Source organism: Manis pentadactyla, chromosome 7 (genome assembly GCF_030020395.1).
Source record: "Manis pentadactyla isolate mManPen7 chromosome 7, mManPen7.hap1, whole genome shotgun sequence".
Taxonomy (NCBI): domain Eukaryota; kingdom Metazoa; phylum Chordata; class Mammalia; order Pholidota; family Manidae; genus Manis; species Manis pentadactyla.
In genome coordinates this window covers 147,748,843-147,772,862 of record NC_080025.1, presented here as the reverse complement: position 1 = coordinate 147,772,862, position 24,020 = coordinate 147,748,843, and the positions used below count along the sequence as shown (strand labels likewise).

The following is a 24,020-nucleotide window of genomic DNA, read 5'->3' as shown; positions in this document are numbered from 1 at the left end:
CGCTTACCTTTTCTTCAAAGAACTTCCTCCTCAGCTTGGCGTCTGCGGGAGGCACGGCTCTCCTCAGGTCTCGGTACCACTTCCTCACCACGTGTCCCCTCCAGCAGGCCTGGACCCTGGGGGGCAGGTGTTGGGAGGTGACTGCCTCAGGCCTGGCTCCAACCCAGCATCTCAGAGCCCACCACGCGCCCGCATCGGGTGAGGCCCTGGGAGAGCGTGGCCGGGAGGCGAACCCCCGCCTTTCAGAGTAAGTCAGCACGGCTCAGCCTCCAAAGGACCCTCAGATGCTGCGAGCAGGGGGTCCCGAGTGGGCTCCGAGGCCCCGTGGGGGGAGGGCCCTTCCTACCTTGTTGCACACTCTATTTTGAATAGCCGGGCCCCATCGTGAATCACCCTGGTTTGATACTGGTATTTTCTGCAGAGAGGACAGGTTTTTTTATCTGTGAACTTCTCAAAAGCTTGAAGGCATGCCTGAAGAAAAACATATCACTTAAAATTTTATGAGTAATTACCTATCAACAACAGCTTTACTTCTAATATAATTATAGTGTTCTTTTCTCTCATAATTAGGAGACAGTCTAATTTAGATTAAGAAGTTTCATCAGATGTTAACACCTTCTCATGAAACGTGTTCCCAAAATGGTATTTTACAAGAATATACATGCAGACACATCAAAACCGTGGAAGAGCTCGTGTAAAGGTGGTCCCTGCCTGCGAAGGCTGCCGTGCTGCCCAGCCACGCGGGGCAGGCGGCCCTGCGCTTTGATGTTCGCGGCTAACAACAACAGTCTGTTACACAAACGCTGTGGTTCCCTTGTCACGTAAAATTCACGACTGTCAAGACAGGACGAGCCGTGCTGTAGCCTGAAGTCCTATTTCTAACTGTAAATGGTGATTATGGATAAAATCACGGCTCTTTTTAGGGCACCGTAATGACAAGACCCGGCCCCCCACCCCGCGGGGAGGAAGGCGGCAGGCCTGGCGGGAGGGCAGCAGGCTTACTCACCCTGTGGAACACGTGGGAGCAGGAGAGCAGCACCTGTACGTGGGCACACGAGGTGTGAGCTCGTTAGTTCACAAGAATCAGAGGGAAAAGTCTGAGTGCTTAAGAGGTATGGTGTTTCTTTGAAAAATTGAAAAAGCATATTAATAACCTTGATATTTATAATATCTGGTTTAAATTTAACAGCACAGATATATAATCTCAATAAGAAAAGCTAAGTTAACAGTCTGCAGCATCACCCACACGTGAAGTTGGTGCTTAAAATTAAAATGACTGTAAAAATGAAACAGTTGTGTTTTCTGGGAAGATACTAAAAGAAAATGCAAACTGGAGGGGAGAGGAAGGCGGGGGGGGGGGAGCAGAGAAAGGTGAGCAAATACCTTTTTTGGAGGGTTTTGTTCAACTAAATTGCACTCCTAAATTTTAAAAAAATCAGTTTTATATAATTCTGACACTCCTAAATTTAAATAGCAATAAATCCTAGAGACATGAGACTCACTTTTGCTTTTTGCTTTTTTAAATGCAGGGAAAGTGTGCTCAACAAGAAAATTTCACCTTTCTGTGACCCAAATGCCCTACTAAATAGTGATATTCTGGGCTGTGACAAATAACAGAAGCCGAGACCGAGTAAGGAGAAAGGCAGGTGGTCGTTCCCGGCGGGAGAGCCGGGGCGTGGAAAGGCCGGGGCCGGCGGCCAGGGAGCTGCGCGGCAGGCGGAGGGGGACGGCCACGGGCGGCGGGGTCCTCAGCATGCCGGCCGCCAGCTCCCGGTAAGACGCTCGGGTTCTTGACGTTACCACCCCTGCCTTTGTTCAGTCCACACTTTTCTTCTCTAGTGGAGGGAATGGAAGGAATATTGTAATAAAGAGAACTCAGAACGTTCTAAAACCTTTCCTTGAAACTTACTGGAAACAGTAATATGGGTCCCTATTATTGCCATTTAATCTTAATAGCAATGTTTGTGTGTTCAGTTACTCATTATTTATAGAATAATCTTTCAGAGTATTTTATCAACAGGTTTGATGGTCTATATTGAGTAACACTGTACTTATATTTAAAATGTACTTTTAAATGTCCATAAATACTTGTTATTGGCAATTATTCTCTGAGTAAACAAAAGGAAATGAATAGGTGGTGGTAAATACACTAAAAATGTCCTAAAAGTTAGGATTAGATTCTAGCTAGACTTCAGCACACTTCCTGAGTTGGCCTGCTGTGGATCACTTGAATCACTTATTTCCTCATCTGTTCATTATAATGTTGATGTCAATGATACAGGAGATTAACAAAGCCCTCTGAAATCATTAAGTGTTGCCGAAATGCCAACTACTGTTTATAATTAAGGGAAAACCTAAATGTGAGAACAAGAACTAGATACACACAAATAAATACAAGTGTCTATATCTATAATCAACAAAAATAGAGAATTCAGTGAGAAATTTATACAAAACACAAGGGAAGAAGTGGTGGGCGTGATGTATCCTGATCACCCCCTTAAAGTAGCTGACTTTCATTCTTTGTGCAACAATCAGGCTCTAAGTATTTAGGGCATAATAAGAAAGGTTCCTGGGGCCAGGATGACTTGTGGCTTTAGTAACTCTTTCACTGCACTAACATACTAAATTGTCCTAGGTGATAATTCTGTGGTTTAAGGGCTAAAATCTTTTACATATGTAAGACTAGGTCCTGATCGAGAAGTCAAATAATAAGTATGTTTAAAATAACTCGTGAATTAAAATTAGTAAAGAACAAGAGTTTTATGACTATGAGCAAACTCATTAATGATGAAGCTCATTAAAACAAATTAAGTTTGAGAGTCTATGTGCCCAGGGTAGTAAGGTCTGAGGTTTCCAGGCTATGAATTTTAGGCCTAAACTTAACTATATTTGTTGTATTTTTTCAGAGTGTCTACTGCTCGGTAGGGGCAGCATAATTTTGCACGCATCAGAAATCATTTTAGGGTGGCCAGTAGCAAAAAAAAAGTTTTTAGGAGTGTAAGTGTCCCTAACGTTCAAGAGATTGCAGTTTAATTAGGCAAAGTATGTACTAAAAAAACCTATGACACAGATTGCATATTATCTGAACTTCAACGTTTGTACTATGGTAAAGTTCACGAATAAAGATTACTAAAAAATTTTACTTAAAGATTCTTCCACAAATTATCTGGAGATATTCAAGCACAGTTTTTCTTTTCTTATATAATATCAATTCACAAAACAACTGAAAAATTTCGTTCTGCTCCCATCCTCTTGCTCCGTGTACAAATGCTTCTCGAGACCCTCCTATTGGGGTGGCAACTGGCTTTTCAGCTGTTTACAGCCAGTGGGACAGGAGCATTCTTTTTTGCAAACTTTGTACTCAAAAATTAACATCATTTGGTAAAGGCTGTTTAATGAGGGCATTTAACTCTTTCTCACACATATACTTTAATTAATGGAAAAGAAAATGTAAGTACTTGAGGGTCACAGGGAGGAAGAAACTGGAAGAAAGCAGCCTGGAATCTGAGCCCCGGTGGAGTCTAGTCACTGGAGACGCCCCGCTAGGCTTAACTAATCTTCCTGTTAAACACCTGGGAGCGAAGTTCAAATTCTTCTTTGCATATTGGGCACGGCTGCGCGGAATCCCCTTGCTGGAGGGACCTCTGTTTCACCTTTTCCCATTCATCTGATGACAGTGGTAGTGGGGGCGGTTCAAAGAGGCCCAGCTTCTGTGCTGAAGTTAGAACAGTACAAAACAGGAGTTAAAATGTAGTTTAGGATGTGACACTCAAATATACTTTTAATGACATCATTCTGCAAATATTAAAGCAAAACGTGTGTCACGCTGTTCATCCTACCATGTATGTACAGAAAGCTGTTTCCGCGGGTGCAAACTCGTCAATGTGTTGTTTTTATTTACAAAGAATTTCCCTTATCTAGTTCATTTTTGCTGTAATTCTGAGGTAGGCAGGACTGATTTGCAATTTTAAAGAACAATGGAAGAATGCCATTGGTCTCATGTCTTGGCTATAGGTCTTCATTTCTCACCTAATTTTCTCCCAGCCTTCAGCACTGCGTTTTTGCAATGGCTTGTTTCTGCCACCAGTGATCTTTATAAAATGAATATGAATCAAGTTTTCCTTTGCTAAAAAATTCTTATAACATATAATTACGATCAGGATCAATTTCTTACTTCAACAATATTTGGGTGCCCACCACATGTTGTACTCTGGATCAAGAGTAGAGATTATATTCCTGTGGAAAACATTTATTCTGAAAAAGCAACTAAAACAAGCTGGGCAGAATGCGGGTGGGGACATGAGCATCAACTTCCAGGGCCCCCCACACGAGGGCCATGGTCCTGCGGCCCTGCAGGCTGTCTGAATTCAGGGCTAGAGTGGAGTTTTACATCTGTGAAACAAACACAGGAACAGAGTACAAAAAGGAGCTTTAAAAAGGGAAAATATTATGGTAGGAATATGAAAGTCAACTGAAAGCCCAGAAAAGGAAGTTAAGATAATCTTAGAAAATAGAATAAGAAAAAGTGGGAGATGGAAAATAAGAAAACTACAGGATCAGTTTAGGAGGCCTGACAGCTGAAAGACAAGCATTCTTGAAAGAAAACATAGAAAATGGAGAGTAAAAATTTTAAAGAGAATAGTTCAAACATTTCCCAGAAGATGACATGTTTTTAGTTGAGGGGCCCTGCGTGGCCCAGCACAGAGGTGTCACAACAAGTCCCATCACTGAAACTTCAGAACTATAGGGACAGAAAACATATCCTCAAAGCTTGAGAGACGAGAGAGAAAGAGAGCCCTCAAAAAGGATCAGGAATCAGAAGTACATCAGAATTATCCAGAATAGCACAGACACAGGCAATTCTTTGATAATTCTGAGAAGAAAAATACCCCCACATTAAAATTCCTGATTAGCTCTCTGTCAAATGTGAGAGCAGAATAAAGACATCTCTGTGTCTGCAAGCTGGTGTGCTGGTCTCGTGGGCTCCGCCCCAGGAAGCTACTGGAGGTGCTTCACCTTGAGAGGAATGAACTAGGACAGTGGCAGCCCGAGGGGAGAGGTGGTGGAACCCAAATGAGCCAGAAGGATTCAACCCACAGGATGGTGCCTAGAAGAGTGCCCTACAGCCGGTCCAGATGGGAGCAGAATGGAAGGTTCTAGAAGGAATGTCTTTACAATGATAAAATCGGAAGATTACCTACTGTATTTTATGTATTGTATTGAGAGAATATAGTTCTGGAGATTTTTTTTGGATGAATTTGGTTTTTTTTGTATCTGTTATTAAGATACATTACAAAACTTTATTATTTAAAACAGTGAAAACGGACACAGAAACAGAAGCCCCAGTGCCTCTAAATTGCTCCCTGTCCCATATAAACATGGAAAACTTGGCATACGCTAACAGAGGTGCCAGAGCTGGCCAAGAGAGGATGGACTATGGCCTGAGGGAAGAACCTAACATATTTTTCTACCAATCAGTGTTCCCATACCGTATGCAGAATAAATGTGCTGACATCTACATGTGAAAGGCAAACCATAAAGGTACATAAAGGAAATGTGGGAAATGTTTGTGATCCCAGAATGTCTAAGTATTTCTTAAATCCCCCGAAGTACAAACAATAAAGAGTAAAAACTGATGGACTTACAGTAATGAGAATGAAGACTTCACTCAATACATAAAACTAGAAGATGGTGGCAGGCCAGAAGATACTCTTAGTGGCTAAATCAACAAGGGATGATGTGTCAAAAGTACAAAAAGCGCCAGCAAATCAGCGGGAGGCTGAGTGTAATATTATATGAGGTAATAATGAAGAGCATATGATTCAACCTCATTAGTAATTAATATGCATAATTAAATTTTTTTTCAAAAAGAGCTCCTGAAAGAATGACTCATTTGCTGTACTTTATAACATCACTTATTTTTCAAACTGGGAAGTTGTTCATGGTGTCTAATTTAAATCTCTGGGCTAAGTTGCCTATGAGGAGGCAACTTGATCATCTCCATAAACTATACATACAACAGAATATAGTCAGTAAATTACTGTAGAGCATTATTCTAAGCCTTTGCACGTTCTTGAGCTGTGCTGTCTTCTAGAATACGAGGCAGGTCAGAGGAAACCGTCCACTGGGCCCTGCTGGCAGCAGCCCCTCCCCTCACCCCGTGCAGCTCGGCCCCAGGCCTCCCAGGTCTGCACAGCCACCACTCTTCCGGCAGGACAGGACACCCAGCCAGACCTGTTTTTCATGGCCAGCACCATGTAAAACTTTTCTAACTTTTCAGTTTAAAATAACTTTAGACTCGCAAAGCTTGTAAAACTAGTATACAGAACCCTCCCGCACCTGCACCCAGCTCCCCAAATGGGAACATTTCAGAGAACCCGACTTCAGCAATCAGAACAGGAAGTTAATGCTGATGAACACTGTCAATTAGTTTGTATTCTTCCCTGGATTTTGCTGTCCCGCTGATGTCGTTTTCTCTGGCCCAGATGACACCCTATACTCGGCCCCCCCCCCGCCCCTTGCCCACCGTGTCCCAGGGGACAGATTCTCAGTCTTTGCTGGTTCTTCAGTTTGGGCCTGTCTGGTGTTTCCTCAGGGTTACATTCACACAGGTGTTCTGGGGGCACAGCGCAAAAAGCATGCGACATTCTTCTCAGAGCATGGGACGTGGGGGCACAGGGCTGGCGTGTGTCCCCGTGGGTGATGGTGACTAATCATTCAGGAAGGATGCTGTCTGCCCAGGACTGCCATGGAAAAGCTATAGTTTTTCCCATGTGATGAACAGGTACCTGGGAGGAGAAACCCTGAGGCTGTGTCCGTGGGAACCAGAAGTGCACCTGTCATGGCTGTGGGGCCGCCAGGTAAGTGGTGGTCGGTCTCTAACTCCTCCTACTGTATTTATTTCTGCTACTCTACTGTAAGAAGAGCTTTTTCTTTTCCATTATTTGTTTACTTACCCAGTTATTTCTCAGCAGGGACCACTGGGTGTTTGTTCTACTTTTACTCATTCTACTTATCATCACTATCTTTATTCTCTCACTTGTGTTGTCCCCATCATTGTCTTTTAAGTTCAGTACACCCCTATCTTTCTGTAAGATTATAAATTCTGTCCCAGAAAAAATTACACTATTGATCTCAACTAGATTCATTAGCTCTGAAAAGCCAAAATATGAATGATGAGATTAGTTTACCTAAAGTTAATGGTGGTGGTTCTGGATCAAGAACATATTCTTTTTCCGGATCTTCCACTTTAGGGCCTTGTGTAGTTTTCTTAAGTCCAGTATCTATTATTGCTTTTGTATTTCTTAGGGATGTGGATCTGTTCTTTCTCTTTGGTGCCTTTGTCTTAAAATGATCTGCTATGGAAAGATTTCGAAGTTGAAGACCATGTAAAATGTGATCTTGTAAAGCAACTGCAGTGACTGCTAGATTATCTTGTTTAGTTGAATGACCCTAAAAAATAGAAAAAAGCCCTAAGTACACATTATGTATGTATCATTTAGAAGAAAACTTAGGCTTTAATACTCAACCTTGACAGCAAATTAGACTAAATCTAATTAGGAATGCTTGATCCCTTGTTACCTAAGATGGAGCAAAGCCTAGTCTCACCATTTATGTTAATGACACAGATATGTTTTCATTTAAATACTGAGGCCTTACCTTATTGTAACATGAATAAATTCATTATGAGCTATCAAAGCTGTGCATGACTGAACACATTCTATGTCACTATAATTAAATTAGATTCCAGGCAAATCTTGCTTCCAATACCAAAGAGAATCTTGCATTTAAGTATATGCTTTTTTGGTGAAAACATAAATTGCTATGCAGCTGAGAGATGCCTGCAGTAAGTACTACAGCTGACAGTTCCTTACTGAAGCCTGGTTTGCAAACTACAGTTGGCCCTTGAACAATATGGGTTTGAACTGCTCAGATCCACTTATATGTGTTTTTTCAATTAATATATTGGAAAACTTTGTGGAGATCTGTGATAATTTGAAAAGACATTCTCTTTTCTCTAGCTTACTTTACGAGTACGGTATATAATGCATATATAAAACATGTTAACTGACTTTCTGTTATCAGGAAGACTTCTTGTCAACAGCAGGCTGTTACTAGTTAAGTTTTTGGGGAGTCAGGAGTTAGACATGGATTTTCAGTTGCACAGGGGTCACTGTCCCTAACAAGTGTTCAAGGGTCAGCTGTGTATTTTTATATTTTCAAATAGCTGAATTAAAATATATTCATGAGTAAAACAATGTGTATGTTTTATGTTTTAAAAAAGGATTGTGTACCTTATTTTTTAACATGCTGAATCAGGAAACGTTGTTGCCTGGCTATATCAAATTGTGTCATTGTATCACATTCCTTTAATTCTTCTACTGTAAAAACATAGTCAACAGAAAGTCAAAGTTAGAGAGTCCATAAAAATCTCTATTGAAGCTTATGGGGAAGATATGCTTTGAGAGTGGGGCTGATAATGAAGTCATGGGAATGCTCTCTCGAGCACCCTGATTCTGGAGGAATTCAAGCCAGTCATGACGTGATTCAGCGTTGCCCTCAAACAATCCACCAGCTAGCTGCAGGGAACATACCACTATGAAGGAGAACAACCCACTGCTTAGTATAATGGTATTATACCTACATACAAAAAAATTTCAGACTGAAAGGTCAGAGAAGTTAAGGGAAGTATCTCCTAAAGATATAATATTTTAACTGGGATTTGCAGGACAGAGAGGAAAATGAACATGCTACACTGCAGGTACAAGAAAAGCAAAGGCCCTCAGGGACTCAGCACATTTACTGTTTCGGGGAGAAAGGGAACAATGAATGTACTGGAATGGAGGAGGAAGAATGGCTGACGTCAGGCAGTCCAGAACACAGACGTATAGGAAATGGAGGCCACGTCTGGGATTTTGTTCTGTTTGCTGGATGAGACCTTATAACAGGCGTGACAGGGCACAGCTTGCACTTACTGTTAGGATTAACTGAGACAACCTTTGTAAGGTATCTAAAATGGGTCCTTTCACACAGATAACTCTGTAAATGGTTATTCTTCCACTCCCTTCAAAGCACCTGGAAGAATTTCGAGTATCTCTTTTAGTTTTTAGACAAAGGGTGTATGCTTCATGAAGACAAAAGTCTAAAACATACTGAGATGGGGAGAAACAGTAAGTTGTTGAAATCATCTAGGATATAGTATTGTGGGCCTGACTTTAAGACTAGAAAGGAATTAAGCCAAACTACATACCTAAGGACCAAAACCTGCATTGAATTATTCCAGTAGGATAAGTTTACTAAAGAGTGAGTGCGGAGAGAAAAAACGACGGACAATGGAAACAAATTGTGAGCTCTCGGGCTAAAGGCTACTCAAGTCCTTTAGAAGCTGGAGTATAGATTTTACTGCAGCCTTTCTCTGCTTCCTTTCAATTTGGACATCTGGAGATGCATGAAAGAAGTATCTATCCAGTATTCATCATGGCAGTGCACGCTAGAAAGGTGGTTGGCAGTATTTAAAATGCTGAAAGATCACTATTAGGATCTACTTTCAAAGTGCCTGTAACCTGGTAGAATAGTTTATATCATACTAAAAGTTGCTTAAGAATCATAGCTTTTATCTCACGTATCAACACTGTAAACCACCGTGATTGATAATCAAAGTAAGAACTTTAAAAAACTGCCCCTTGTTAAGTCCTGTAGTAACCCTAATTTTCAGAGTTGGAAACTTCAAATATTTACCCCAACTCCATTTTATGAGAAAACATATCCAGAGATTAGTGACTCCTTCAAGAGTATATAGTTAGTCTGTGAAATGGTCGGGTTAGAAACTTAATCCTCTTAATGTTAAGAACTACAGTAGCAATATTATTTCCTTGAAAATTCCATTATTAACAACTACTTAAAAGTGGTAGTAGGGCTTGGTAATAAAAACTATCATTGTGGTGCTAATGTACTCACCCACCTATCCGTCTAAGTGACCTTCAGCTAGTTATACAACACGATGATTAAAGACGCGCACACAAGAGAAACATAACAGTTTTAAAAGACAAAACGACGCACGGTCTTGTCTTTCCCTACTTAGGAACTCCTTGTTTGCACATTTTCGGTGAGATTCCACCCAGGACGGCCGGATGTACGAACACCACGCCAGCCTGAAGCCGCCGCGCCTTCCAGCGGCTCCCTTCGCTCCACCACCGGCTCGGCGGCCGCGGGGCGCCGGAACCCCGCCGCGTCCCGCCCCCTTCCCTCTCCCCTCCAAACATTGTCCTCGCCGCACCCACCGAGACCTGCGCCCGGGTCTCCGCGCCTCTCGCCACCGCCTAGCAACCGCGGCCACGGCAGTTGCGCCCGACCGCGCATGCTCAACGGCCCAGCGACGCCGGCGCACGGCACCACGTTCGGGTCGCCGTCTGCGGCTCTCCCACGCGCGCATGCTCGCCTGCCTCTCCCCGCGCACAATACTGACGCCCCAGGCACTCCTGCATCGCGCATGCTCCTCGGCTCTGCCCTGCGCGCAGTACCGACGTCTCAGCCTCCAGGCGGCGCTCTCGCTGCCCCGTGCGTGCGCTACCGCCACGTCGCGCGCACACTCATGCCGCAGGGTAGCGGCGCGCGCCCTGAAGGGTGTCCGGTGAGCCGGGGACGGGAGTCTCCTTCCGCGCGGAGGCCACAGCGCTGCTGGCTGCCGTGGGGCCCCTCCCCTTGACGAGGTTCCGCCGTCTCCACCGTCCGTTCCTCCACCGCGCACTTCCCCGAGAGCGCGTCCGGGCACGCGTGAGGTCGCGCCCCCCATTCCCCGCCCGCAACGGCTGCGCCCCGCCCCCCGCCGCCACGCCCCGCCCCCGCCGCCGCGGCCCCGCCCCCGCGGCCCATCCGGCCGGCTGAGCTCCGCGGCCGCGCCTTCCAGGTCGCCGGCCTTCTCTCTTGCGGTGTCTGCTGCCGGCTTAGGCGCGCTTCCGTCCGGCCGCGCGGCCTCCGTACTCCGGGCGTTCCCGCCGGCTCCCTTTGCTCCCGTGCGCTGTGTTTCCCGCCTCCTTCGTGTTTCTTCAGGTGGTGTTGAGGCCGGTGTGACACACGGGGGTCACCTGGAAACCCGCCGGGCGCAGGGCGGAGGCTCGTGCCCCCGCTGCTGGCGGGCCCCGCGCGCCCCCGTCGGACCTCAGGTAAAGCCCCCGGACTGCCCTCGCCCGGGCGCCGCCGGCCCTCGCCCGACGCGGCCCCGGCCTCCCCCAGCGCTTGCTGCGACCTCAACCCGCGAGGCTTCGGCCGCTGGTCGGCTGTGGCCCCGGAGCTGTCCCGGCTCATTGTTTTCATTGTTTCCTTTCTCTTAAGGATCGCAGACCTGCACTGCCGGCTGTCATACAGTCTCTGATTTTTCGGTTGTCCGGTAAGAACGTAAATCTGGTCACTAATACTCCATCACGGTCAGAAGCAGAAAGCAGTAGAATTTTTTTAAACGACAGTGACTCAGTTGTGCTATTTAAACATAAGTCTTTACTTCTATTGAAATAAACAAGCTGAGAGTGCAAAGAAAACATACAAAATGCAAACAGTCCTATTTTTTTTGCTACCCTGAAAACACAGTCTAAAGAAGTTACCAGCTAAGTTGGTTGGAAATTGATCATTGATCATTAAAGGCCTAAAAGTTAAAATGTTTGGCATAACTTTGAATAAATGAATGATATTATGCACATTAAGCAAGATAATTTGTATTTCCATCTAAGGTAATGTAATTTTTTTCTTAGTGGAATTAAATTACCTACGCTGGCCACTCCTGTTTGGAAGTCTGTAAAAACAGACTAAAAACAAGCCACATAGTTTTGATAAACCAAATTAAATTCATAGTGAATTTTAAGTCACTTTTTTTCACTTAATAATTCAGAATTTCCCAACAAATTTTGTAACCTTGATTTATGTTCCATTTGGTGATTGGCCTGGAAGAGAAGGAAGGGTCTCTGCCGTTCTGAGACTCTCCCAGTCTGTGGCTGTGTCAGGACAGCAGAGGGGAAGGTGAGAAGGCTTTGCGACCAGATGTAGATGCAAGTTCAGATGCATACGTACTCTCTCGGTGTCTGAATCGTGGCAGGTTGCATTATTCCCTGAACTTGGGTTCCTTATACACGTAGGGGGCACTTGTTACTTCTCCCCTCTCAGCTTCCATTCTTTGGTCCTGGGATGAAACAGATAACCAGCCTGAAGTAGGCAGAAAACCGCAGTGCCTTGGCCACAGTGACTTAGTTGGAGGCCTAGATAGGCCAATCCAGTGAGCTTAGTATTTTTGTGGGGGCTACTGGAAAATTCCTTTACTGGAAACAAGAAAAGATGTGAAGCCGCAGCTGTGCGCGCTGTCCTGTCATCACAAGGCGTGAGCCTGCAGCGGCTGGGGGCCATCCGTGAACCACAGAAGGAGGATCGTGCTGGAAACGGCAGAGATTTGGCCGGAGGCCAAGCCCCAGCGATGCAGTTAAGGCCCCGGAGCTCGCTCGGCCTCAGCCTCTTCACTTACCTGTGTGAAGACATTCCTTTTATGCTTCAGCCAGCTTGGGTCTGTTTTTCTGTTACTTGTAGCAGGAAGCGTTCAAGTGATAAATAAGTGCACTGTTACCATCTCCGGGATGTGGTGGGATTGAAAATGTCATTTGTATGTGAGCTGCTTAGTACAGTGCCTGCTATTCTTCATATCCATTTTAGTGTATTTTTCCTGAGTCTCACAAAGTTCTAAGAAAATCCCTACTTCTTAAATACTTCCTTCCATCCAAATGTTTAAAATTTCATGAGTTTTACTACTCAGATTTTCTTGTTGGCTGCACAGAGTATTTCTCTGCAGGCTTTTGCTTAAACATTTCACCTTGTAATTGTTACTTTCTTGACAAAAGCAAATCCCACGGCTGATATTTGAAGGAGATGTGATGGGGAATGTGTTCCTCATCTCTTCTCAAGATAGTGGGTCCTGTCCTCAGACTAAGCGACATACCGGAATGCTGTGTCCTCGCGTAGGGCTCAGTACCACGTAGAGCCTGCCAGTCTCACTCCCAAAACCGTGCTCTCAACGATTTATCTATATTCTGATGTTACGCCATTAGCTCCTTTGTCTGTTTAAAGAGAGTCCTGAGCTATCATGTATGCAGAGCACGTTGGCATCTGCCGAAAACCCTTGTTGAGTATGTTCTGCATGGTACCACTGTGTCCTTTGTGTAGGCACTCATGTGATTTGTTTATTTTAGAATCTCAAAATCATGAATGTTCTGGGAATGGTCCGAAGAGAAAAGGCTGAAGAAGATTGAAGAGGTAATTAGAGGCACAAATGGATGATAGGGTGCGTTTTGTTGCTCTGCTTGGTCGCAGGGCGAAGGACTTGGGTGTGCTTAGAATGAGCACGGGTGTGCGCTGTTCTCTCCTTTCCTTAAGAAAGAAGCTGTCACATGTGTGCTGTGTTGAGGAGATGCATCTGTGAACGCTGTGACAAGACAAGAAGGGTGGTGATGCCTGTGTACCTCGGCGGGGAGGGGCACCTGAGTGGTAACAGTTTCTGGAAAGGGGACTCTTACATAGTATCTGGTCCTTGTAAGAGGCAGCGCAGGGACAGTGTCCAAAGACCAGAATTGGCAGCTGGAGTTGTCTGCTTGTTGAGGACGAGGTCTTCCCAATATTACACTGGAGGTAAGTCGAGGTTGGGAGTGTACAGATTCTTCGTACGTCCTTCCCACAGGGTTGGAGTTCAACCATTTGAATAGTTTCTGAGCACATGGCGCCCAGGCAGGGTCGGAATGGCTCTTGGTTCAGTGTCCTCATCTGCACACACTCAGTACCTTGATACTATCACGTTTCTCCTTGGTTATCTACAGGATATTCCCAGTCCTACTCAGTGCATATCCTGTTCCTGCCTCTCTTCACCCAGCTCTTGACCCTGAAAGTAAACCTGGGGAGCAGAAATCAGCAGCCCAGAGTTCATCTTCTTTAATTTAGCCCTCAATTTTAACTGGTGCCAAAACCTTTCCTTCAGTTTATTTCTCTTAATCTTTAGTATTGCCTTTAGCTTTCTGCTAATGCTTCTAGATTTATTACCAGTTTCTATTCCAAACTTGTTTCCATCCAAGTCATTCTTTTTTCAAATAATTCAAAGTCCTTTACTGTATTTTGTAACACGGGAGGTTGAGTGATTGTTGGGAAATTTTCAGTCTCTTCTAGTTTCACAGCAGCCATTGCTGTAAAGACTCAGGTATACTAGTGGGACTTCTAAAATATTTTCTTTCCTAGGAATTATACTAAAGTCTTCCTTGGTTTTTAATAAAGCAATGAAAAGGAGCTTAGGATGAGTTATTTCAATTCTTCTGGCAAAATGCACTTAAATACTTTTACATCTATGACAAGAGGCAGGATGATTACACCACTCCTGCTTTCATTAAATGGTGGTGGGGAAAAATTAATGAAAACACCTCCTGCACTGGAGAAATGGGGAGGAATCATCTTATTTCACGTTTTTGTCTATAATTTAAGTCATGGGTATAACAACAGGGCTCCTTTAAAAACTTGTTTTCTGAATAGAAAATGGAACAAATTTATTCTTTGTTGTTGAACAATTTATCCCTTTGGTGAAGAAGATCCACTTGTTATGGTCTAATAACTGAACATGAAAAGGATGTCCATGTGGGCTCTGCTGCGACCGCCGTGTACCAGACACTTAGAAAAAGTCTTGCCAAATCAATCTGCATGTTCATCATGTCAGAAGAGTTTGATTGGGCAATATGAACCCTATTCTGACATTTGTGTGTTTTATGTCCTCATTGAAAGTTTTGGAAGGTGTGTAAAAGCATTATAAATACCTTTTGTTGGTTATTAGTACCAATTCTTAAATAACCTGGGAGGTAAATGTTTGCTGGTTTCTAACCACTGCTGCTAAAGTGCAACCTGTCAAAAAATTGAGTCGGTCGATGCTCTGATATGTTCACTACAAAGGAGGCTGTTTCCTGGTTGAAACCCCACAGGTTTTTTAAATTAATAGGCTTTATTTATTTAGTACAATTTACAGATGAATTAAGCAGATGGTGTAGAGAGTTCCTGTTCCATGTGGTCAGCATTGCCCTGATACCAAGATTAGAAGATACAAGAAAGGAAGACTGCAAACCAGCATCCCTCAGGAACATAGATGCAAATTTCTTAACATAATATTGCAAACAGAAGTCCAATGTATAAAAAGAATTACATGCCATGATCAAGTGGGACTTATACCAGTATTTAAAGCTTATTCAAAATTCAAAAACCAATCAATGTAATCCATTGTATCAGCAGGCTAAAGAAGAAAAATCATATGGTCATATCAATAGCTGCAGAAAAGGCATTTGAGAAAATTAAACAGCCATTCCAATAAGAGCTCTCAGCACACTAGGAACTGAGAACTCTCTCAACTTGATGGAAAACACTTCAAAAACCGACAACTAGTATCATACTTAATGGTATGATATCAAAAAGCAGATGCTTTGCCCCTTTGTTCAGGAGCGATGCACAAATGTTCCTTCTCAGCACGCCTGTCCGGCGTCACAGTGGAAGTCCTAGATGACGCGGTAGTACAAGAAAAAGAGTGAAAGTGTACAGATTGGGAAGAAATAGAACTGCCTTTGTTCACAGATGACATGATTGTCTATGTAGAAAATCCAGCAGAACTGGCAAAAAAATTCTGAATTAGTAAGCAATTATAGCAACATTGCAGGATACAAAAGCCAGTCACTTTCCTATATACCAGCAATGAACAAGTGGAATTTGTAGTTAGAATATCAATGCATTAGCACCAAAAAAGAGAGAAATACTTCGGTATAAATCTAATAAAATATGTAGAAGATTTATATGAGGAAATCTACAAAGTTGTTGAAAGAAGCCAGAGAAGATATAAATAGATACTCCATGTCTCTGTATAGGAAGGCTCAGTATGTTTAAGAGGTTGATTCTTCCCAACTTGGACTATAGATTCGCTATAACCAGCAAGTTGTCTTGTGGATATTTACAAACTGATTCTAAGCTTGTTTTTTCTTTGCTTCTTTTTAAGGAATCTTCCCTTCTTTTTCTGCTTTCTGTGGTTTTAACTGAGCATTTTATATGATTTCATTTTTCTTCTTTCTTAGTATATCAATTATACTTAAGAAAATTATTTTAGTGGCTCCCCAAGAGTTTACCATACACATTAAAAACACTTAAATCCAATTTCAAGCAATGCAGCACAGCTTCACGGGCGGTGCAGGGGCTTGGTAAGAGTGTCCCAACCCCTCCCTCCCATTCCTTACGGCACTGCTGCCACTCCCTTCACGTACCCATAAGCTGTGAACACCAGTATATCACTGCTTTTTATTATTTTGAACAAATGGTCGTCCGTTAGATCAGAACCTGTATCACTTGCCTTTTTTCTGAAGAACTTTTAACATTTCTAGTAAGGCAAAGTCTACTGGCAGCAGATTCCTTTAGCTTTTGTCTGAAAAAGTCTTTGTTTCTCCTTCACTTAAAACATTCATTTAGGTAACATTCACATAGCTTAAAATGAATCATTTTAAAGTGGACAGTTTGGTGGTGCTATTGGATGTAGTCATAATGCTGTGCAACCGTCGCTTCCATCTAGTCCTGCATTTCTACAGCTCCATATAGAGAATAAAGTCCTGTGCCTGTTAGGCAGGTGCTCCCTGTTCCTTCTTTCCCCCAGTCCCTGGCTCCCACCAACCTACATTCTGTTCCTATAGATTTATCTATTCTGGATATTTTATATGAACAGAATCATGCATTGTGTAACATTTTGTGTCCAGTTGTTTGACTTAGCATTATGTTTTTGAAGTTCATCCATGTTGTAGTTTGTTTCAATAATTCATTACTTTCTACAGCTAAGTAATCTGTTACATGTATATACTACAATGTTACCCATTCATCCGTTCATAGACATTTGAATAGTGTTGGTAACACTACTGTGAATCTATACTACGTGTATTTGAGTATCTGTTTTTAATTCTTTTGTGTATATACCTAGGAATGAAATTGATGGGTCATACGGTAATTCTGTGTGAACTGCCAAACTGTTCTCTATAGTGGCTGTACCATTTTACATTCCTGCCAGCAGTGTACAAGGGTTTCAGTTTCTCCACATCTTCTCCAACACTTAGCTATTTTCCTTTTTTTCCCCATTATTGCCATCCTAATAGTTGTGAGATGGTATCTCACTGTGGTTTTGATTTGCATTTCCCTAATCACTAATGATGTCAAGCTTCTTTTCATGTACTTGCTGGCTATTTGTATATTACCTTTGAAGAAGTATATACTGAAATCATTTGTTCATTTTTAAATTAATTTGTCTTTTTGTTGTTGAGTTTTAGGAGTTTTTATTAAGGTATCACTGATATACACTCTTTTGAAGGTTTCACATGGAAAACATTATGGTTACTACATTCACCCATATTATCAAGTCCCCCTCACACCCCGTTGCAGTCACTGTCCGTCAGCGTAGTAAGATGCCACAGTCACTACTTGTCTTCTCTGTGCTATACTGCCTTCCCTGTGACCCCCTTACATTATATGTGCTAATCATAATGCCCCCTAATCCCCTCCCCACCCACCCTCCCCCATCTCTCCCCTTTGGTAACTGCTAGTCCCTTTTTGGAGTCTGTGAGTCTGCTGCTGTTTTATTCCTTCAGTTTTGCTTGTTATACTCCACAGATGAGGGAAAGCATTTGGTACTTGTCTTTCTCCGCCTGGCTTATTTCACTGAGCATAATACCCTCTAGCTCCATCTATGATGTTGCAAATGGGAGGATTTGTTTTCTTCTTATGGCTGAATAGTATTCCACTGTGTATATGTACCACATCTTCTTTATCCATTCATCTACTGATGGACGTTTAGGTTCCTTCCATGTCTTGGCTATTGTAAATAGTGCTGTGATAAACATAAGGTGCATATGTCTTTTTTAATCTGTGATCTTGTTTTCTTTGGGTAAATTCCTAGGAGTGGAATTCCCGAGTCAAATGGTATTTCTATTTTTAGTTTTTTTGAGGAACATCCATATTGCTTTCCACAATCATTGAACTATTAGGAGTTCTTTATATTTTCTGGATATGAAACCTTTTATCATATATGTGATTTGCAAATATTTCCCCCCATTCTCTGGGATGTCTCTTCATCCTCTTGATAGTCTACTGTGATGCACAAAAGCTTTAAATTTTGATGGGGTTCAACTTAAATGCTTTCTTTTGTTGCCTGTGTTCTAGACATGTTATAGTCAAGAAATCATTGCCAAATATGATGTTATGAAGGTTTTTCCCTGTGTTTTCTTCTAAGAGTTTTATGGTGTTAGCTCTTACAAGTGGATCTTTGATCTATTTGAAGTTAATTTTTGTGTGTGGCATAAGGCAAGGGTCCAACTTCATTCTTTTGCATGTGAATATCTATTTTTCCTAGCACCATTTTTTGAAGACTGTTTTTCCCCATGAATGGTATTGACGTTTTTGTCAAAAATAAGTTGGCCATAGATGTGAAAGTTTATTTCTTATTTCTCAATTCTATTCCATTGGTCTATGTGTCTGTCCTTATCCTAACAGTATACCAAAACCACAGATTAGATTATTGTAGTTTTGTAGTAAGTTTTGAAATTGAAAAGTATTTGATCCCCAATTGCGCTCTTCTTTTTCAAAATTGTTTTAGATATTCTGGATCCTTTGAAATTCCATGTGCATTTTAGAATTTATTTTTTTATTTCTGCAGAAGCGCCATTGAGATTGTGATAGGGGACTGTTGCAGTGAATCCATGTATCACTTGGGGTAGTGCTGTCACCTTAACAGTATTAAGCCTTCTGACCCTTGAACACAAGATGTCTTTCCATTTATTTAGGTCTCTTTAATTTCTTGTAGCAACATTTTATAGTTTTCAGTATATAAGTCTTGCACATCAGTGGTTAAATTATTCCTAAATATTTTATTCTTTTTGATGCTACTGTAAATGGCATTGTTTTTTAAATTCCTTTTTTCAGATTGCTCATTGCCAGTGTCTCCTGTACCTTTGCAAGATAATTTCCCCAGATATAGATTTCCAGGTTACTGGGTTTTTTCTTTCTTTCAACACTTTAAATGTTCTCCTCCACTCTTCTTGGTTGCGTGATTTCTGGAGAGAAGTCTGACTGATGTAGTCCTTGATCTTCTTTCTGTAAAGGCAAGGTGTTTTGTTTTTTTTAACTCAGACATCTTTCAAGATTTCGTCTTTTGTCTTTGTTTTCTGTAGTTTGTATATGATGTTTCTGGGTATACATTTTTGGTGTTTATATTTCTTGATGTTCTCTGCGCTTCCTGGATGTGTGGTTTGATGTCTGTCATTAATTTTGAAGTATTCTTAGCCATCATTAATTAAGATTTCTTTTACTCCTCTCTCTCTTTCTTCTTCTGGGATTCGCATTACACATGCAAAATCTTTTGTAATTGTCTCACAGTTCTTGGATATTCTCTTCCATTTTTTTCATTTTTTTTTCTCTTTGAACTTCAGTTTGGGAAGTTTTATTGACACATCTCGAGGAGCACTGATTTCCTTGGCCACCAAAGGCATCCTTCATTTCTGTTTCAGTGTTTTTGACTTCTGGCATTTCCTTTTGAATTGTTTTAGCATTTCCATCTCTCTGCTTACATTGCCCATCTGTTCTTGTGTGCTGTTCACTTTTTCCATTAGTGCCACTGTCACATTAATCATAGTTTAAAACAATTCCACGTTTGGTAGTTCCCAAATCTCTGCCATATCTGAATCTAGTTCTGATGCTTGCTTTGTCTCTTCAGACAGCATTTTATTTTGCCTTTTGTATGCCTTGTCATGTTTGTTGAGAGCCAGACCTGTATTGGGTAATAGGACCAGAGGTTACTAGACCTTCAGTGTGAGTTTTATTGTTACCTGACCAGGAGCTGTGCTGTGTTTCATCACTGCTGTTGCTGTAGGTGTGAAAGCTTATCCAGTGCCCTTGTTTTTCTTTCTCCATTGTCTGTGGGTTTCCCTTGAAACTCCTTCTTACACAGATGCTATATCACAGGTGCCTTCGTTGGGGCCCTTCCTGATTATGCTGCTGATGTGGCAAGCTGTGGGGAAGAGAAGCATCCTGTGATGTTGTAATTGGGTCTTTTTTTTTGATGGACCAGCGTCCCTGGGCTGTGACCTTTAGCAGAGAGCCTTGGCCTTTTCTTCCCTCCCCTGTGTGAGAAGGAAGAACAGTGGGGACTTAACCCACCCATTTATCTTTTCAGCAAGAGTGTTTCCCTGAGGGTGCAAAGCCCCCTCCCACTGCAGTATTCACCGTGGGAACCTGGTCAGGCTCCTAGAGGTAAAGCTTGGAAAGTATGGGGGCCCCATGAGGCCGGGGCCCAGAGGCTGACTCTTCAGCTCACCCACACCCGGCCCCCCGCGGCGTTCAGTGCACCTGCCAGTGCTGGCTCCGTGCTGGCGCTCCCAGCTGGTGCCGTGGTTCTCCGCGTTCCCCTCCCTCCAGTCTGGGGTACGGGTTCACCCTGTCACCTCAATGCTCTGGTGGTTCTAAGAAGAGTTGTTGATTTTCAGTTCCACTTTTTTCTCATGAGGATGGAGAGTGGTGGCTGCAAACTGTTTATATGTCAGAGTAAAAACCAGAATTTGCGGATCCAGGTAAATTTTTCTTTTGACTCTCCTGTTGTGTTACTGCCTTTTATTCCCTTCCACCGGATATGTTTTTCTTTCCCCCTCATTACCTGCCCTTTTAGTCCTTCCACCTTTTATTATATATGACCCCAGAATTTTTTACTTGTTCCCTTTGCACTCCACTGCCTACTACTTATTTGTTGTATATTACACATTTCCAAACTCTTCCCTTATTTTTTTCTTTCATAAATTGTTAGTGAATCATTGAGTGATGGATTTAGATCTTTATTTGTGTACTTTCAAATTTTGGGTTTTTTAACAAAATAACTTTTTTTGGAAAATGATAAAGCCTTGTTATAAAATTTCTAACAATGTATAACTGTACAAAGAATAAAGTAAACACATGCACACATACATACTTATATGTGTGTACACACATAAAACCCCACCACCCAAAAGTAATGGTCATGAACATTTGGTGATTATCATTAAGCCATATTTCCAATGCATATGGACAGATAGATAGTGAAAATTATTTTGAGATAAAGGGAATCACATTATTACATGTGTTGCAAAATAAAAAGTATTGGGTTTTGTTTTTAGATAAAATTTCTTTACTACTAATACTTTGTTTCTAAAAGATCTTTCCAAAATATAGGGAAAATCTCAGCTTCGTGGTCAAATTTCTGTTTGTAAAGACAGCCCTTCCCACGTCCTCCTGTCCTCTTTGCCATCAGCTCCTGTGTTAGTCTCATAAACAGAGGTCCCTGTAAACTTTTAAGACTAAGAGGCAGAGGTTGCAAAGCTCTTGTTAAAGATTCTGGATTTAATGTAGCTGGTGAAAATGATGTGGTAGACTCCTTGCTAAAGCTGTTACTGATTAAAGATCTGACACAATTAGACCAGGTAGTGACTTTAGAAAATGACTAGGATGATAGCCAGGAAGGAGCTTCAGAAGGGAGATTTACACATTCAGAGATTAAGAGAAGCTCTTGGGGATATGTTAATGAATCTCCCAAGTCATCTGTGACAGAGTCCATGCTTTAAAAGCCTAAATTGAATGAATGTTACAATATAGTTTTTTTTTTTTTGATCTGGCACTATTTAATCATATAAACCATAATCTTATCCTGTGATCCGTGTATTTGGTTCCTGGTGGTGTATCTGTCATAGCTTGTAGGATTATCCACAGTTCTCTACTCTCTTCCTCTTATGGAGGTAAAGAGAGACCAGCCAAATGAGAACACGCAGGCTGTTTAGTCAGGTCTGCCAGAGCAAAGGAATCGCCACCATCACTTGTATTCAACAGACTCGAAGGTAGGCACAGGAGTGGGGAAGGTTCATAGTGCAGAAGGGGAAGCTCAGGTGCACCATGTTGGAGGCTGTGGGCACAGAGAAGTTGGCTCAGTAGAAGTGGGACATCTTACATGACTGGTTTGGGGCGTATTTGGCTTTCCTTGGCTTGTCCTGAAGTAGGGGTAAAACCTGCAGTCATTGTCCAAGCCCATGGGGCGCACTACCGACGGGTCCCAAGTCCATTGGGGCCCCGCTGCCAATGGGTCCTCTGCACGTGGGGCCGTTGCCGCAGAAACTGTGGCTTGGCTTCTGGGCCTGTTTGCTACAGAGGTTTGTGGGTAAGTGTTCTGTCGTCACATGGGCTGGCCACGGTCCATTTGTATAGCCAGTCCCTCAAAGTTTCCTTGTTTGGATCAGTTTTCTATTATTGTATTAACGCTGTAGTATAAGCCCTCTTCCTGCCAAATGCGGCCTTACTGGTTTTAAACAGTAGGGTTCACGTGCCTCATGAAGTCTGCAGTTGGCACTTGCAGCCGGCCTGGCTGGAGGCTGTTTTGGTCTTGGCGGGCTCACTTAGAATGCCAGCAGGCAGTTCGCTGAAGAAGGAACCCGAGGGGCCAGCCGCCGTTCAGATGGAGCGGGTGGGCTGTCGGCTGACCCAGGTTGGCCGGGCAGCTGGGCCAGAAGCCCTGTGTCGCCAAGCCGGTTGCCCAGGCACGTTTTTCCCTGTGGGGGCAAAAGTTCAGGGGCCATACTCCGTGTCCAGCTTGTTCCCACCTTTGCTTGCGCGTGTTAAGATGCCACGTGACAAAGGTCACGTGGCGGAGCCCGGAGTCAGAACGGGAGGCACTGCAGAGTTGCCTGGCAGGGGGAGTGGGGACAGAGAGTCGGGGCCTATCTGCGTCTCTGCCTAGTAACTTGGCGCTTTGCTCCACCCCCGACCCTGTGTTTGGCCACGTGACTTGCCTCGTCCAGGCCCGTGAAATGGTTGGATAAAAGACAACAACTTTGTTGATGAGTGTTTGTTAATTTTCACATATGAAAACATATGGTTACTACTTTTAACTGAGATTTTAATCTGTGAGTCCAGAATTTGTAAATTCATAGATCAAATGTTTACAATAAGACCATCAAACTACTTTTCTGCAGTTCACATATCTTTTTTTTTTTTCAGAACACAAAGATAATTTGGAAGTAACTTTCCGTGAAAATTGTGTCATGTGTGTCATTCATAGAGTGTTCACTTTCCGCATGACTTAAGTCCTCTAGGCATTTCCGAAGGGCCCATTCATTTCTTTTTGCTTGTCCTCAGTCTCTTAGTTAGGAGCCTTTAGATAGTAGCAGTCTTGAAGACTGGTTATACTCTTCCTTCACACTAAATCCTGTTATAGTGACTGTCACTATCTTTATTACCCTTAAAGTGAATCATAAAGAAAGAGAGTTTGGCGTATTTTTAGGTGCAGCAGGTGCGTGAGTTGTGTAAGGGATCACCGCGCTTTGGGCGCCCACAGCACACGAAGTTGCATCCTGAGAGGTCCGGCTGCCTTGGCTGCGATGGTGTCCTATTGTGATGGCCTTGAAATTCCTTATTACCCTTAAAGTACTTATTCAAGGAGGGAATAAACACTGCACTGGAGCCAATGTCATGTCAAGAAGTTTTACCAAGCTTCAACTTCTTTGATAGGAAAAAATGCAGTTTTACACAAGTACAAATACACAAAGGAAAATTTCAAAATAAAGGAATAATACAGTAAATATTCTCTTTTTCTAAAATTGTTATATTTTATTATGCTCTCAGTGGTTTGGTTTGGATGTATTCTCGTATTTCAGTGGACGTCCATCTCTGCGTTGGTCTGAGCATAACCAGCCTAGCTCAGCGGGTGGCCACGTCTTTTGAGTTCATGTTTGATTCGCTTATTCATTAACCTCATATTTATTAAATGCCTATTTTATGAAAGTACAATGTCAGGAACTCTAGGGACACCGAGTTAAATTGGCTGGAGCCCTGCCCTCCCGGAGACCATGGTTCAGGAGGCCGAGAGGAGTGCGCGCGGGAGGAGCTGGAGGTGGAGGTCCGGGGCGAGAACGGGCCTCGGCGGGGGAGCAGCGGACGTG

General features: G+C 42.8%; 2 protein-coding genes across 11 annotated transcripts in view; one reads left to right on the top strand and one right to left on the bottom strand.

Annotated features, from left to right (window-relative positions):
- RNF32 (ring finger protein 32) overlaps positions 1-10,749 on the bottom strand; it is a 38,201-nt gene extending 27,452 nt beyond the window's left edge. For 2 of the 10 annotated variants that reach the window (XR_008998592.1, XR_008998593.1), the window contains exons 1-7: positions 10,281-10,736; positions 8,295-8,381; positions 7,191-7,452; positions 3,573-3,715; positions 1,007-1,039; positions 347-471; positions 8-116 (exon numbers count right to left, since the gene is read on the bottom strand). Coding sequence is in view for 8 of the 10 variants with exons in the window: in XM_036899669.2 (XP_036755564.2) it covers positions 8-116; positions 347-471; positions 1,007-1,039; positions 3,573-3,715; positions 7,191-7,452; positions 8,295-8,309 (687 nt within the window). In the remaining 2 variants the exon portion in view is untranslated. Of the gene's footprint in view, positions 1-7; positions 117-346; positions 472-1,006; positions 1,040-3,572; positions 3,716-7,190; positions 7,453-8,294; positions 8,382-9,957; positions 10,205-10,280 lie in introns of those variants that run through there. The other 8 variants (XM_036899669.2, XM_036899671.2, XM_036899668.2 and 5 more) reach the window with 8 other exon arrangements.
- LOC130684355 (proline-rich protein 2-like) overlaps positions 10,490-24,020 on the top strand; it is a 313,671-nt gene continuing 300,140 nt past the window's right edge. Inside the window, exons 1-3 of the mRNA XM_057504990.1 lie at positions 10,490-10,601; positions 10,636-11,162; positions 11,332-11,386. Coding sequence (XP_057360973.1) covers positions 10,490-10,601; positions 10,636-11,162; positions 11,332-11,386 — 694 coding nt within the window. The remainder of the gene's footprint in view (positions 10,602-10,635; positions 11,163-11,331; positions 11,387-24,020) is intronic.